The sequence below is a fragment of the Bos javanicus genome, chromosome 8 (assembly GCF_032452875.1).
Source record: "Bos javanicus breed banteng chromosome 8, ARS-OSU_banteng_1.0, whole genome shotgun sequence".
Lineage (NCBI taxonomy): Eukaryota > Metazoa > Chordata > Mammalia > Artiodactyla > Bovidae > Bos > Bos javanicus.
This window is the reverse complement of record NC_083875.1, coordinates 106,285,926-106,300,400: the sequence shown is the minus strand read 5'-3', so window position 1 is coordinate 106,300,400 and position 14,475 is coordinate 106,285,926. Positions and strand designations below refer to the sequence as shown.

Sequence of the window (14,475 nt, the reverse complement as noted above, 5' to 3'; positions counted from 1 at the left end):
AGTGTTGTCAGTCAGATATTATTGACTCCAGTTCACAGATATGGAAATTGAGGCTCTTAGAGATACCAGGAACAAGAAACAGAGCTGTGATCTAATCCAGTCTTTCAGACTCCAAGCCCAAGGGTTGTGCGCAGTCTGCACACCAGCCCTTCACACGTGGGGAAGCAGTGCTCACACATGGGGTGCAGGCTGGGCTCAGCTGGAAGTAGATAAGAACCAGCCTGCCTGTAGTGTTCCCTAACTCAGTGTCCGAGGGTGAATCCAAGTTGGTGACCTCTGCTTGGCCTCCTTTCCTCTGTACTTGGCTTTGGCAACATGCAGCCTCAAAAGGCACCACGGAAGAAAAGAAAGTCTTTCGGGTCGGATGTGGAAAGAGGTGCAATGGCAGGGTTGAAAGTGGGTGGTGGTGACCCTGTACTCACATCGCTTCCTTGTCAAAAGTCGGGAACGTGGAGTTCATCCTCCTAATAAAGTCTAACCTTCTCTGAACTGTGACTCAAGACCCAATTGGGACCAATGAATACCTAATAATTCTTTTTGGAAACAGCACTGGGCTTTGAGTTAGGAGACCTGCGCTGGAGCCTGGCTGAGCTGCTCTCTGCACAGCCTTGGGAGAGTCAATTCACATTCCCATGGTTCACTTGCCTCCTTGTAAATATGGATTTAATAATACATATCCCTTAGACAGTTGTAAAGAGAACAGAAGACAACTATATAAAAGTTCCCAGCTATGTGTCTGATACAGAGTTAGGTGCCCAAGAAGTGTGTGTGGAATCTCCAAGGTGCTTTCACATTCATGATGACTACTTGATCTCACAGCATCCCTGTGGAGTTTTCAATAGGTACCTGAGGAAGAGAAAAGTCAAATCATGGAGCCAAAGCCCATAGCTTGCTGACAAGGTTAAACCTACAAATCATGTCCTCTGTCTCTCAAATCAACATATTCCCAAGTTATAGCTTTCCTGCAAAAAATTTTTATAACTGAAGTCATTTAAAAAATTATTATTTTTATCTGAGATTCAGAGAGGCCATACAGCATGCAATAAAGATATAAGAGAAAAGGCCACACATTTGCTTGAAAGAGCCCAGGAATACAAGTTGAAGTGGAATTGGGCATTCCATGCATAATTCATTCCTTGACTTGGAACCATAAATTTAACCTGTGTCTGCTGTACCCTAAAGCAACCTATTAAAAGACGAACATCCTCCAACTAAGAGCTATAGTCAGTCCAACTGTGTGTTATCATGTCCACTCCCTGAAAAAAGAGAAGTCAGAAAAGAGTGGGGGAGAAGGGGTAGGGATAGAAAAGAAAAAGGAGGAGAAGGGAAGTAACTGTTGCTAAAGTCAAGTGCCAACTCGAATTTTTCTCTCGAGGGGTCAGCTTATGCTTGGTAGGTGAGTGAGTGAGTTTAGACAAACCATTTGCATAGTCCTTGGGTATCACAACCCATTGGCAGAGCCACACCATTCAGGCTTTCTGGGTGGAGAAGTTTAAGATTTTCATCATGTTTTGGTAGGAGAAAGTGAGATTCTTACAGGCAGTTGGCATCCCCTGTAGGTGGTAGCTGACAGGGGATCCAGGTGGCCCTTGAATGCATTCCCAAGGCTTGGTCCACTATTTAAAGTCGGGAGAAGGGACACACCTGAAGGAAACGTAGGGGCGAGAATGACTTAGTATCTAAGTTCTGTAGCACTGCATCCCTTTTCTTGTTCACGTAACCATCTCCCTGCTCTCCTGGGAGCTCTTTGAAAGCACGGACCACACTGTCCTTGTGTATGAGCGGTTCCTCTCCTGCTTAGCACCTTGTGGGGCATCCATCAGGAGTTCCGCCAGCGGCAGGCACACACAGAGAGGAGCTCATCCCCCAGTCAGGTACTGGAGATGCACTCAACGTGCTTTAGTGGTGAATCAGTTTATATTTACTTCATTTTGAATGTCAGTACATGCATCATGCATTTCTGATTCTGGAACTCTTGGCACTCTGGGTGTTCGGGTAATGCTCATAACCCAGTGAATTTGGGGGGTCTTGGCAGGCAGAGCAGTGCATGATTCTAGATTGCTGTTGCCTCTGCCTGAGCTTGGGCCCACACTGGTTTCCAGACTTGGCCTTCCCCCAGAGCTCTCTCTGCCGGCTTCCAGCCTCCCCTGATTCTTTACCTGTTAGCTCACGCAGCTGGAGGGGTTGAAGGGAAGGCAAGTCGGGGGTGCTAGTATTGGAGTCCAACTGCAGACCGCCTAACCTTTGTCCCAAGCAGGGCTTCCCAGCCACAGCTCAGATTGGGTTGTTTTGAAAGTGGACACCAGGGCTAGAGTCCTTAATACCGTGACAGTCTCTCTGTGCCTGGCACTGGAACTAAATATTTATGTTGGCAGAAAGCGTAGGTTGTCCGCCTGAGTTAGGAGATAAGAAGGCTGGGTGTTGGCGTTGGGGAGTAGGTGCGCTGCCTGCAGGGTCGCACAGCCCCTGGCTGATCATCTTCAGGTCCTGCTTTGATGCACCTGGACTAAACGAGAGTAGAGACATTGTGCCCCGTGGCCAACACCCAGCCGGGGGAAACTTTGGACATCTGAATTCCGGCAGTCAGTCCACACCGTCTTTCCCAATGCCCTCATTTCACAGGCTGGGAAACTGAGGGTGGGGCATGGTTCAAGGTTACACTGTACATTCAAGGGGACGAAACTAGAGTCTGGATCTTCAGCAGCCTATTGTAGCCTTAGGCCTGGGGTCAGAATAGCTGTGTAACCTGGGACAGGTCGCTTGAACTCATTGTGCCTACCTGCAAAATGAGAATGACTTCTAACTCTGGGATTACATGAAATCATGGAAGCAAATGATTTTAATGTTAAATACTGCCAAAACTCTAATTTGGGGGTCAGTAATCTTTTCTCTAGAGGTCCAGATAGTAAATATTTTAGGCTCCATGGACTATATGGTCTCTGATGCAATGACTCAGTCCTATCACTTTAGTGTGAAAGCATCTATAGAAAACAGATTATAAGGAAACCAAAGTAGCTATGTTCCATTAAAACTGTTATTTACAAAAACAGGCAGCAGACCAGATTTGTCCTGTAGTGTGCTGACACCTACTCTAGATGCTTGGAAATTGTTCCACTTACTACTGATAACATAACAAATGACCCCAGAAGGTAGTGACTTCAAACCACCATGTGATTATACTAATGGATTCTGTGGGTTAGGTATTCAGAGCGCAGAAGACAGTGCTCTTTGTTCCATGAAGTCTGGAGCCTTAGCTGCAACGGTTCAAAAGTCGGAGGTGACTCCACTACTTGAAGGTTCCTTTACTTTCTTTCTGGAAATTAGGCTGGAATGACCTGAACACCATGACTTAGCCTATCTGAGGGGTCTGGCTTTATAGCACCAGGGTAGTTGGACGTTTCGCATGAGAGGCTCAGGACGCCAAGTGAGAATGTTCCAGTAAGCAAGGTAGACGTTGCATAGCCTTTTAGACCCAGATGAACAGTGTCCTTTCTGCCGTGCTCTGTGAGTGAAACCATGCATGAACCTGGCACATTCAAGGTGAGTGGACATGCTCCTCTACCTCTCAGTGGGATCGATAGCAAAGGATTAGGGTTGGGGGAGCTCATTTTAAAACCGTTATAGAAAAGATCCATAATTTAAGCACACACACGTTGAATAATGGTGAATGCTGATTATGTAGCACTTACTCTGTGCCAGGCACCATTTCGAGTTCTTTATTCCACCACCATCCCTTTGAAGGAGGTAATGTCATCATCCACAGTTTAAAGACAAGAACGCCAAAGAACAGAGAGGTTAACTAACTTGCCCAAAGTTATAAAGATAGTGGGTTATAGAACCAGCATTTTGGACTCAGGTAGTCAACTCCAAAGCCTGTTCGAATCAGAACCCATTCTGCCTCTTTGTGATTATCAAAATGAGAATGCTCTTTCTACTCTTTAAGCAGAACTACGTTAAGAGGAGGAAGGTGGGCATGTGGGTTCAAGGGAGGGAGGGACAAATACTTACCTGTGGCTGATTCATGTTGATGTACGGCAGAAGTCATCACAGCATTGTAAAGTAATTATCCTCTAATTAAAAAAAAAAAAAAAAGCGATTAAGATCCTGAGTCTTCCAACTGTCCAGTGTCTAGCAGGTCTTCCTATCAGCAACCAGTTATGATCATTATAGCACACCCACTCTGGGTTCAGACTGTCCTAAGCATCATGGGTAGGCCAAGGAAAGAAGTATGATGTCAGTTTCGTTCATAAGAAGCCTAGAATATGAGTGGGAGAGATTGAATTCTGGTTTAATTCTCACAGCCCTGTGAGATGGAATCTTGATCACATTTTACCTATGAGGAAACCAAGGCTCAAGGGTTCAGTTGTTCCCATCCAGTAGCTGATGGAGTTCAGACTCAAGCCCGGATCCTGACATGCAAGTCCATGCTGTTCACCATAGACTCCAATGGAAAAAGATCTGGAAAGGATCACACCAGCTCTTTCAGAAGCAAACATGCTCAGTCCCTGGAAGATCAAGTCCAGCCCATATCCCTTGGTGCTGATCTTGGTTTAGTTCCCTCCTTGCAGAGATGCTTAAATATATGGCTCAGATGGTAAAGAATCTGCCCACAATGTGGGAGACCCAGGTTCAATCTGTGGGTTGGGAGAATCCCCTGGAGGAGGGCATGGCAACCCACTCCAGTATTCTTGCCTGGAGAATCCCATGGACAAAGGAGGCTGGTGGGGACCCTTTCCACGGGGTCGCAAAGAGTTGGACATGACTGAAAGATTAACACTTGCAGAGAAGAGAGACTGAGCCCCAGAAAAGGGCCTTTGGGTGTCCCTGGAAATCTGACTGCCCAGACCCCGAGCTGGAGCTGGGACTCAGGGTTTGTTCCACCACCCCTGCCTTCCACATTGTGCTAGGAACGCCAGGGAGGGGAGTGATGGCGGATGATGGTGGCTTGGGAGGGAGGCGGTGGGGGTGAACTTACGGGAAGTTGTTTGCCAAAGCTGTGTGGGGGAAGGAGGATTTTACAAGACCAGGGCCTCTGGCCTGGAAACATCTGTTTCCCTTCAAATCAGCGAGGAGACTCTTGCCTCCCCAGAATGCCTAAATCACGCAGCGGCTGGGGAAGGGCAGGCGTTGGCTTGGAGACTTCAAACGCATTTTCCCGTCCTCTCGGGGACGCAGTTCTGACGTGGACCTCTGAGCCCCTGTCCCTGCTCTTACCCCCATCAGATCTGTGAGAAGCTCTCACTGCCAATTAAAGTCTCAGTTTCATTCTCTCACCCCTGCTGTGAGGGGGTCCCGGGGTCTCGGATGGGCCCGACAACAGCTTCCTCTCCACATACCCTCCCCTGGTCTCCACTAGGAGAGCTTACTCTGGGTGTAGTGGGAGGGCGTCAGAGCCTTGGGCAGCGGCTTAATAATAATGTAACAGTAATATTGATGACGATACCCACAGCTCACTCTCTTTGACTGCTAACATGCCAGGCCTCATGGTGAGCAATTCAACAACGACCCCATTTAGTGGGTTTTAATATTGATTCCTATTTTCCAGGTGAGTTAACTGAGGCAAGGCCTCACATAAATAAGAAATGGAGAGCTAGGACTTAAAACCGAATTGCCTGATTCCAAAGCCGTGCTTTGGGGCACTCTGTTATTCTGTCTCCTTTAATGGCCTTTTAATCTATTCACATTTGCTCATTTTGACAGATGGGGAAACTTGATTTCTAGACAGTGGAGTCAGTACGGGTGCCTTATAGTTGACGGAGCCACTCGCTCAGTCAGTCACTCGTTTAACAGTGTCTGCTGAGCACCGTGCGGCTCAGGTGTCTGGTCACCAGGCGGAGCATCAGGCAGAGAGATGGGCAAAGCCCTGTTCTGGTTCTGAAGACACTCACACACTCATGCAGGCAAGGGAGAACTGTCTGGGCACCAGCCCAGTCATGCCCCATGGGCCACGACCTGGCACTATGCAGGGAGGGTGGGTGGAGGAGGTGAGGGCTGCCTGATGCTCCAAGGAAAAGGTGGAGGAGGTTAAGTGGAGAAGGAGGCAGGGGGCCCGATGAAGGGTGCGGTGTGTGCAAAGACAGAGAGACGAGGCCCGTTAGCAGTGGGATGTGGTTCCACTGTGAAACAGGTAGGCAGTGGAGACCAGTCAACAAGGCTGGATCTGTGGCCAGAGTTTGAGACTCAGTGATAGAGTCCCAAACAGGTAGTGTCAAAGGGAGGGACATCAAGGAGTCACACTGGGGCCGTGGTAAGGAGTTTGTGCCTTGTCCTGAAGGTGGTAAAGAAACATTGAAAAAGACTCTGCATTTGAGTAGTCAATCCCAAGGTACGTCCCCACTCATTGAAATACCAATACACTGAAACCGGATTGATCTGAGATCTCACAACCCATAGTCTCTGGGACATGAACTCAAGTTTTCAACCACCTTGGCCAGTGTTCTTTCCTCTAAAACAAAGTCAGAGGAAGAGTAGCAAGGATTTGAGCCTGGGGTTCCAGGCTCCTAAATAGCCCATCACACTTGATCCTTGGAGCCACCTCTTCTGTGATTATCCCAGAGGGGCAGCTGGGCCCCAGTCAGTCAACTGTGCGAAAAGCAAGGTGGCATGGAGAAGGAGCACTAGAGGAGGGGTCGGGAAAGCCAGGGCCTTTATTCTGAACTGATTGGCAACAGGTCCTTGGGCGAGTCTGTATCCTCTCCAGGCCGTGGTTCCCCCACCTGTAAAATGAGGTTGTAAAGCTTGGTGATGGCTCGGGAGTTCTCCTCCTCTGTCACCCCCTTCTCCTCCTGCCCTCAATGAATTTGAGTTTGAGTAAACTCTGGGAGATAGTGAAGGACAGGGAAGGCTGGCGTGCTGCAGTTCATAGGGTCACAAAGAGTCAGACATGACCGAACAACAGCAGGCCCTCTAGTTCACATTATCAGTGGGTCTCAGCCCACCTGCACAGGTAAAGATGAAAGAACCGAGCCGAGGTCGCCAGCAGCTCCCTGACCCCAGAGGAACACAGGCTCTGACTGTGTCCCCTCCTGGTGTGTCTGTCTTGCCCTTTCCGCTCTGCCTTGTGGGTGTGCACGTGTGTATCTGTTTCTCAGTCTCTCTCCCTTCTCATTCTCTCCTCCTTCCCCACATCAGGGGCTGTCACTTTCTTCCCCTCCAGGGCTGCCTGGTCCCCTAACAGCTTTCAGATGTGGCTCTGGAACAGTTCTACAATTACAGCTGAGACAGGCAGAGAGCTCATGGCCTTGTGACTTCTGACCCAGGCCCGTGAAGCTAACATCTTCCTCTTTCTCCGCTGCTCCACCCCCACTGGCAGGGTGGCCCGAAGACTCCTCCATCCTGAGACCTCTACTGACACGTTGGGTCACTCTACTAACACAAACAGAAACTACCTTTTAGGGAACAAAGATTAAACCAGGCCGGCCACAATCATTAACATCATTGACTCTGGATCCTGAACTTGTGAGATACAGTTAATTTCACCCTGTTTTACAGATGCAGAGACTGAGGCTCAGAGACAGGGAAGTGACTTCCCAAGAATACTCAGCTGGCAATTGGGGAAGCAAGATTCTACCCAGGTTTTATCATTTGAAAACCTAAGACTACTTCTTTCCCAGCATGCTGTTATTCATGCTGCTTGGCTAAGCAGAGAGGTAACGCCGTACCCTCTTGATGGAGGAAATATATTACAGGAACACCTTGGAAACATAAGTTGCTGATGGAAAAGCATTGTTTAAATTTTTTCCAACTCCTCATATTTGGAGATTCATTCACATGTTTTATTAACTACAGCCTTCCATGTTCCCCTCAGATAAAATGTCTCTCTTTCTCTTCTACTCCAAGAAAGTACTCTTGCCCAAATAAGTGCCCTTTATATGACCTTTATAAAAGTCTGCAACTTACAAGCCACTTTTCCCGGCGTCACTCTGTGTAATCCTTGAGACTGCCACACACTGTCTGTACAGTTATCCCCATTTTGTTGATGCAGAAACGGAAATTCAGCAATGAGATGTGGTACGTTCAAGTTCATTCATTTACTCACATAGTTAAAAGCGCCTTTCATGTTCCTAGTACTGTGTTCAGTGCCAGGATGTCGCTCTACCCAAGCTGCAGGCCAGGGTCTGGTGTCTGCCTCTGCCACTTTCTAGATGCCGCGTATGTAGTAAGTGCTTATGCCATGGCATCAAATGTGGTCCTTACCGCTCTCCTTTGCCCCTTGCTTATTCTCACATCCCCGAGTTTCACTATGATCTTGCTTCCAGCCCTTCTGCAAGGCTCCTTAGTCAGAACTCACCTCGTTAAGCACTTGTACTTCACATTCATCCACATTGACCTAGGAAGTGGACAGCAGCCTCCCCACCCCAGACACATGATGCAGAGAGGTGACCTAAGCACAGAGGGGTAAGTGACTAGTCCCCTGTCACAGAGCAAGGGAATAGAATGGAAAATGAACCCATGCCTGGCCATCTCCAAGACCAGACTTCCTCCTCCGTCACTTTCTGCTTCCCTTGACTGAGACAATAACTGGATATAGTAAGGGCTAGAACAGAGCTCTGCTCACAGTGCTGAGATGTAACAGGTGGAGAGAGATGATGCCCACATATCACAGTGCTGTTGTTCTCATGACAAAGGCTGAAGCCAAAAGACCCAGAAAGCATATGGATAGTTGGGCTTCTGTCTGAAGATGGGGCCAAAATATCCCATATTTAGGTCTCTAAAGTCACATATATGAAGTTTAGACCCACACTTGTTAGCACTCCAAGTTAGCTGATGAAAGATAAAAGGTGAAATTAGATTTGACAATATAGTATGACTCATTTGAAAAGACCCTGATGTTGGGAAGGATTGAGGGCAGGAGGAGAAGGGGATGACAGAGAAGGAGATGGGTGGGTGGCATCACCAACTCACTGGACGTGAGTTTGGGTAAATTCCAGGAGTTGGTGATGGACAGGGAGGCCTGGCGTGCTGCAGTTCATGGGGTTGCAAAGAGTCAGACACGACTGAGCGACTGAACTGAACTGAACTGAAGAACATCATCTTTGAATTCAGACAGGCCTCACTGCTGCTTAGTTAATATGTAAAAATAGATCAATTACTTGACCTCTTTGGAACCAACATCCTTATCGATTAAAATGCAAGCAATCCCACCCGATCGATACATTTAAAGATTAACTGGAATATGCATGTAGAGGACAGGCACTGATGAGCACACACTAGACGGCAGCCACGCCTCACATGATGTTCAGGCGCTGAACGAGGGTTCCGGCACTTGGCCCAGCAATTCTGCAAGGAGGAACTTGTTTCCTTTATTTTACATTTGAGACATAGGCTCAGAGAGGATAATCAACTAGCCCAAGGTCACACATCTAGTGAACCTCAGAGCTGAGGTTTGCGTAGATGGTGATCGGGCTACAAGGCTGCTTCCGGGCTCTGGGTGACCTGTCCCCTGCTGGACCCCTCCCCTCAGTCGCCATGGCAGCAGCCTGGTAGGACGTTAGTGCTGACCTTCCTCCAGGGCTAGGAGGTGTCTCCACGGGTCTGTCATGGACCTAGGGGCAGTGACTCGTAGCAGCAAAGAATGTGGAGCATGTATGGTTCTGAGCCTTGCTGTCAGCTCCGCTCGGGGCATCTTAAACACAGACCATCACAACGGACTGACGGATCCCCACGTGCACCAAGGCTTCCTAGAAAACTCAGGACGATGTTGTTGTACTATCTGAATTACAGTGAAACTCAGAATCAATGTCAAGGAATAAACCAGACACACGTTCTCGGGATGGCATGAGTACCTCTCACTGCTCTTCAAAAGAAAAAATGGGTTATTGTTAAGAAGGAGATTTTAATGCACAAAGAAGACAAGCAGTCTTTTCTCCAGAAAGATATTGGCTTCTGCTTACTGTGCCCCTTGTACCAAGAAGTTCTGATGCATAGTGCCTTTTACGAAAACCACCTTTGGGTTATAAAGCCATGAGGTGTTAAAGCTGAGAGGGGCTGTGAGAGTCCCAAGTCCTGACCATCTGAGCCTGCCGTGTGGACCCACAGCAGCAAAGCAGAGCTGAGAGTACAGAGCATCCGGCTTTCAGAGGGAGACAAACCAGGGAACAGGTCCTGGTTCCTTCATTGTCTGACTCTGATTTTGGACCAATTGCCTGACTTTTTCATCTTCAGTTTCCTCTTCTGAAAGATGAAGATAATGTGGGTGATTATTTTCTCGGGTTTTCATAAGATTAGAAAAACACGTGGAATGGCACTGTTTCAACATAGTTGGAATTTGGCAAGTGTGCCTAGTGGAATTGTATTTTCACAGAGGTGACATCCACAGACCTTTAGCAGAAGACAGTAGCTGATAGTGGATCAACGCATGGGCTCTGGACTCAGACACACCTTGACTCAATTTCCAGTCCCAGTAATTACTATGGTTCTGGGCAAGTTGCTTTCTCTCCCTGAGCCTTGTGTATAACATAAAGAGAATAATAGTAGCTATCTTTTAGGATCATCTGGGGAAATTAATTACAGTAATACAGATGAAACTGCGTGGGTCAGTGCTTGACACATGTTAAGAACTTTGCACATAGTTAATTTGGAGAACCAAGTCATATATATTAGCTGCCTAATATGTGCAGTCAATCAGGGCTCACCATTCTGTAACTCGGCAATTGTAGTGTTACGTCCATTGGTGGGACTAGAGCCTGCCTGCCAGTGCAGGAGGCCTAAAAGATGTGGGTTCAGTCCCTGGGTCGGGAAGATGCCCTGGAGGAGGCCGTGGCAACCCACTCTAGTATTCTTGCCTGGAGAATCCCATGGACAGAGGAGCCTGGTGGACTATAGTCCTTGGGGTCACAGAGTCAGACATGACTGAAGCGACTTAGCACAGCCACAGCACGAGGCAAGTTGAGGTTTTGGAGAAGGAGGAAAGGAAAGCAGAGCCCTGGAGTGTAGTTTCTTGTGCTTGACCCAGGGAGCCCCTGGTCCCACTCCACACTCCTGCTCCTACCCGTGAAGGCTGCCGAAGGAGGGTGGCATAGCAAAGATAGGGCACTCAGACGCTTAGCCCTTCTCACTTCTGTTCAGATTGTCACTGGCCTCCGAGGATGATCTCTTCTTGAAAGTTTATTCACTCTTTTGGCTTTATTTAATTTCAGATCTTGGAGATCTGGAGATGTGAAGCATCAGAGAGCCTTCCCAAAATAGGCCAGAGGCCTGTGTCTCCTCTGGGACTGGACCCCACTCTACCATGTTTGTGGTTTACCAGTTCTCTCCCTCTAATACCACACAGACTGCCTGCCCCACCCTCCTCGTACATCATGGAGCTGCAAGTGCCAACACTGAAAGTTGGGGACGTGCCTTGTACCTGGACTAACTCCCAGACTTCCTATCATGGCCCACTCGGTCCCCGTCATCTCTCTTTGCTACAGCCACACCAGCTCTCTATTCCTTCAATAGTCTGGATCATTCTCTCCTCAAGAACTGTGCACTTACTGGTCTTTCTGCCTGGAATACTCTTTCTCCCAGGTCTTCCTCTCATAAGCTAGTTCCTTCTCATTTTCAGGTCCCAGTTCAAACCTCTCAACAAGAAGGCCTTTCAGGACACACCTGTCTAAAGCACCCACACCTGCCTTCACTTCAGGCTTTACTGCATGATCCTGTTATATTCTTTCTCATATGCACCATTGTCTAAGTTTTCACTTATGTTTTGTTTAGCTTTATGCAAGCAAGGACCTTGACTCTCTTGCTCATCTTTGTAATCTTAGCTCCTAAAAGTAATTCTGACACATAGTTAATGCTCAGCTGCTGCTGCTAAGTCACTTCAGGCGTGTCCGACTCTGTGCGACCCCATAGATGGCAGCCCATCAGGCTCCCCAGTCCCTGGGATTCTCCAGGCAAGAACACTGGAGTGGGTTGCCATTTCCTTCTCCAATGCATGAAAGTGAAAAGTGAAAGTGAAAGTGAAGTCGTGTCTGACTCTTAGGGACCCCATGGACTACAGCCTACCAGGCTCCTCCATCCATGGGATTTTCCAGGCCAGAGTACTGGAGTGGGGTTCCATAGCTAGTATTTGTTAAATGAATGAATGAAAGAGTGTCTAAATGAGTATACAGAGTCACAGCAGATAGCACCAGGGTTTACTTCTCAAGTCCTGCCTGGACTCGACTCAGACTGCTCTGCCCCCTAAGTGTGAGACCACTTGAAAATACACAAATAAGTCTATTTTCTCATTGGTGAAATACAAGTGATAATGACCCCTGCCTTCTAGCCTTGCTACTTGTAAATCGAGAAAGAAAGAAAGAAAGTGAAGTTGCTCAGTCGTGTCCGACTCTTCGCGACCCCATGGACTATAGCCTACCAGCCTCCTCCATCCATGGGATTTTCCAGGCAAGAGTACTGGAGTGGGGTGCCATTTTCTTCTCTAGTAAATGAAGAGATTAAGTGCAAAATGCCCAGCAGTCAGTTGGTTTCTGATACACACTTAGTGACTATCTTTTTTTTCTTTCCAGATCATTTCTCCTGCAGTCTAATCATCCCCGAGTTCTTTCAACCATCACTCCTATGCTATGATTTTTGTGTTCCTCCTTGCAGCTTCCAGGGCCTTTTGCTCTGAAGTCACAGCCTCGTGCTCTCTTTTCTTGTTGTACCACAGGTTCACTCTCTACGCGGTGGATACACGAGGGAGGCACTCCGAGCTCAGCACAGTGACCCTGAGGACCGCCTGTCCACTGGTGGATGACAACAAGGCGGAAGGTAGGTGACCCCCCACCCCGCCCCATTTTCTTCACTTCCAGAGTCCTTCCCATATTTTCAGTCTCTAAATTCTGCACCCACCAGTCACCATCCACCACTCCTTTTCTGCCTCCACACACACACACATACTGGCGCAGGGAGAAGAAAGCCAAAGGACTGGAGGAAGAACGTGGAGCTAAATGAATCAAAGCCATGAAGGAAATTGAGATTGGCTGGCAATATCTTTGCCAGTGTACAGACTTGCTCCTCTTTTATAGAATATGTGTTCTGGCTTTGAGGAAAGGAATGGTGGAGAGTCAGAACCGTATGACTGTGTTCTCCCCCTTGGCCTAGGCTTTTAGAAACCAATCCCTTTCTTCCACTTCAGTGTGCCCTAGAGCTGGCAAGTAGGTGGCACGTGGAGGACCACTAGACTTTGCTGCACCTGTGGCAGACGTCATTAGCTGATCATGGCCGATATCATTAGCTGATCATGGCAGACATCATTAGCTGATCACAGCACACCTTCCCATCTAGCCCAGGGGTGGCCTCAGAATTCTCAGCAAAGAGCTGCAGTCAGTAACTATCCGTCAGAATCACCTGGTCTATGAAGTTGTAAACATTAGACAAAACACCTGAAAAAAAAAAAAAAAGAACCAATAAATCAGATCCACCATATACTTAGTTCTTAGACCACATGTAGATACAATTTCTACAAAGATGTGATGGTAGCTCATGAATCCTGATGGTGCTTCAGTTCAAGGTGAGCAAGTATTTTCTAAGAGCCCTGGTAAAAGCAGTGTAGAACAGATGTGCTCTCCATCTTTCAGGAGTTTTCATTCTAGGGGGGGCAGAGAGAGACATTTCTTCAGATGGCTCAGTCATAAGCTTGATGATCAGGCTGTGTATCAGATAAGAAAAGACACTGAGATATTGAGTCTTATTAAAAGAGAGGGGATTTGAGATGGATTCCTGGTAATTTTTTTATATTATTATTTTAAAAGGACACATGAACATGTTTTTTTTTTTTGTTTTTTTTTTAAGAACAATAAAAATCAGAGTAGAAAGCCCTAAAAAGTAAATGATCCTCCCATCCTGAACCCAAGTCCCTCAAGTTCTCCTGAAGGCAGTTGTTGTTAAGCAGTGACATGGGGGTGTACATAAATTTTGTTCAAAGTCTTAAAAGATGAAAGAATGTGGCTTCTGTTCAAGAGAGCAGCCCATAATGAATTTTAGTTACATCAGTTAGCAGGAATAATGGAAAGAGTAGCAATTGCCATGAATGGCAAGCAAAAGAGTCTAGATTTTTCTTTGAAAGATTTTCGAATGGAGAGTTGTTAGACCTGATCACAGAAATATGTTGGAAACATTGCAGAGAGGAGGTAGAAGTAGACCACTGAGATGAGCTCAAGACACTTACTGGAAGCCTCTGCACTTGTTTGAAATTTTCTGCTAAGTCCTAGGCACAGACCTCATGTTAATGAGCGCAATCCTAAGCGCTAACTTTGTGCCGACCCCGTGTCAAGTGCTTTATATCCCACCTTTTAATTTAGTCCTCCCAATGCCCCTCCTGTGTGTGGATTATTATCTCCAACTGATAGATAAGAAAATGGAATACAACTGGTCAATGATATATTCAGGATGGAATTAAGGTTTATTTGCCCCAAAGACCACACAGGTGAACTCCTGCTTGAATACGCCTTCCTAGTTGTGAGGTATGCCTTCATCCTCCCCTTTTCCTCCCGTCCCGTGATCTGTGCC

The 14,475-nt window shown here is 47.3% G+C and overlaps 1 protein-coding gene across 5 annotated transcripts in view; it reads left to right on the top strand.

Annotated features, from left to right (window-relative positions):
* The window catches only part of ASTN2 (astrotactin 2), a 1,056,817-nt gene that overhangs the window by 1,024,408 nt on the left and 17,934 nt on the right, over window positions 1-14,475 (top strand). For all 5 annotated transcript variants that reach the window (XM_061426655.1, XM_061426656.1, XM_061426657.1 and 2 more), the window contains one exon: window positions 12,635-12,735. In XM_061426655.1, the coding sequence (XP_061282639.1) occupies window positions 12,635-12,735 (101 nt within the window). The remainder of the gene's footprint in view (window positions 1-12,634; window positions 12,736-14,475) is intronic.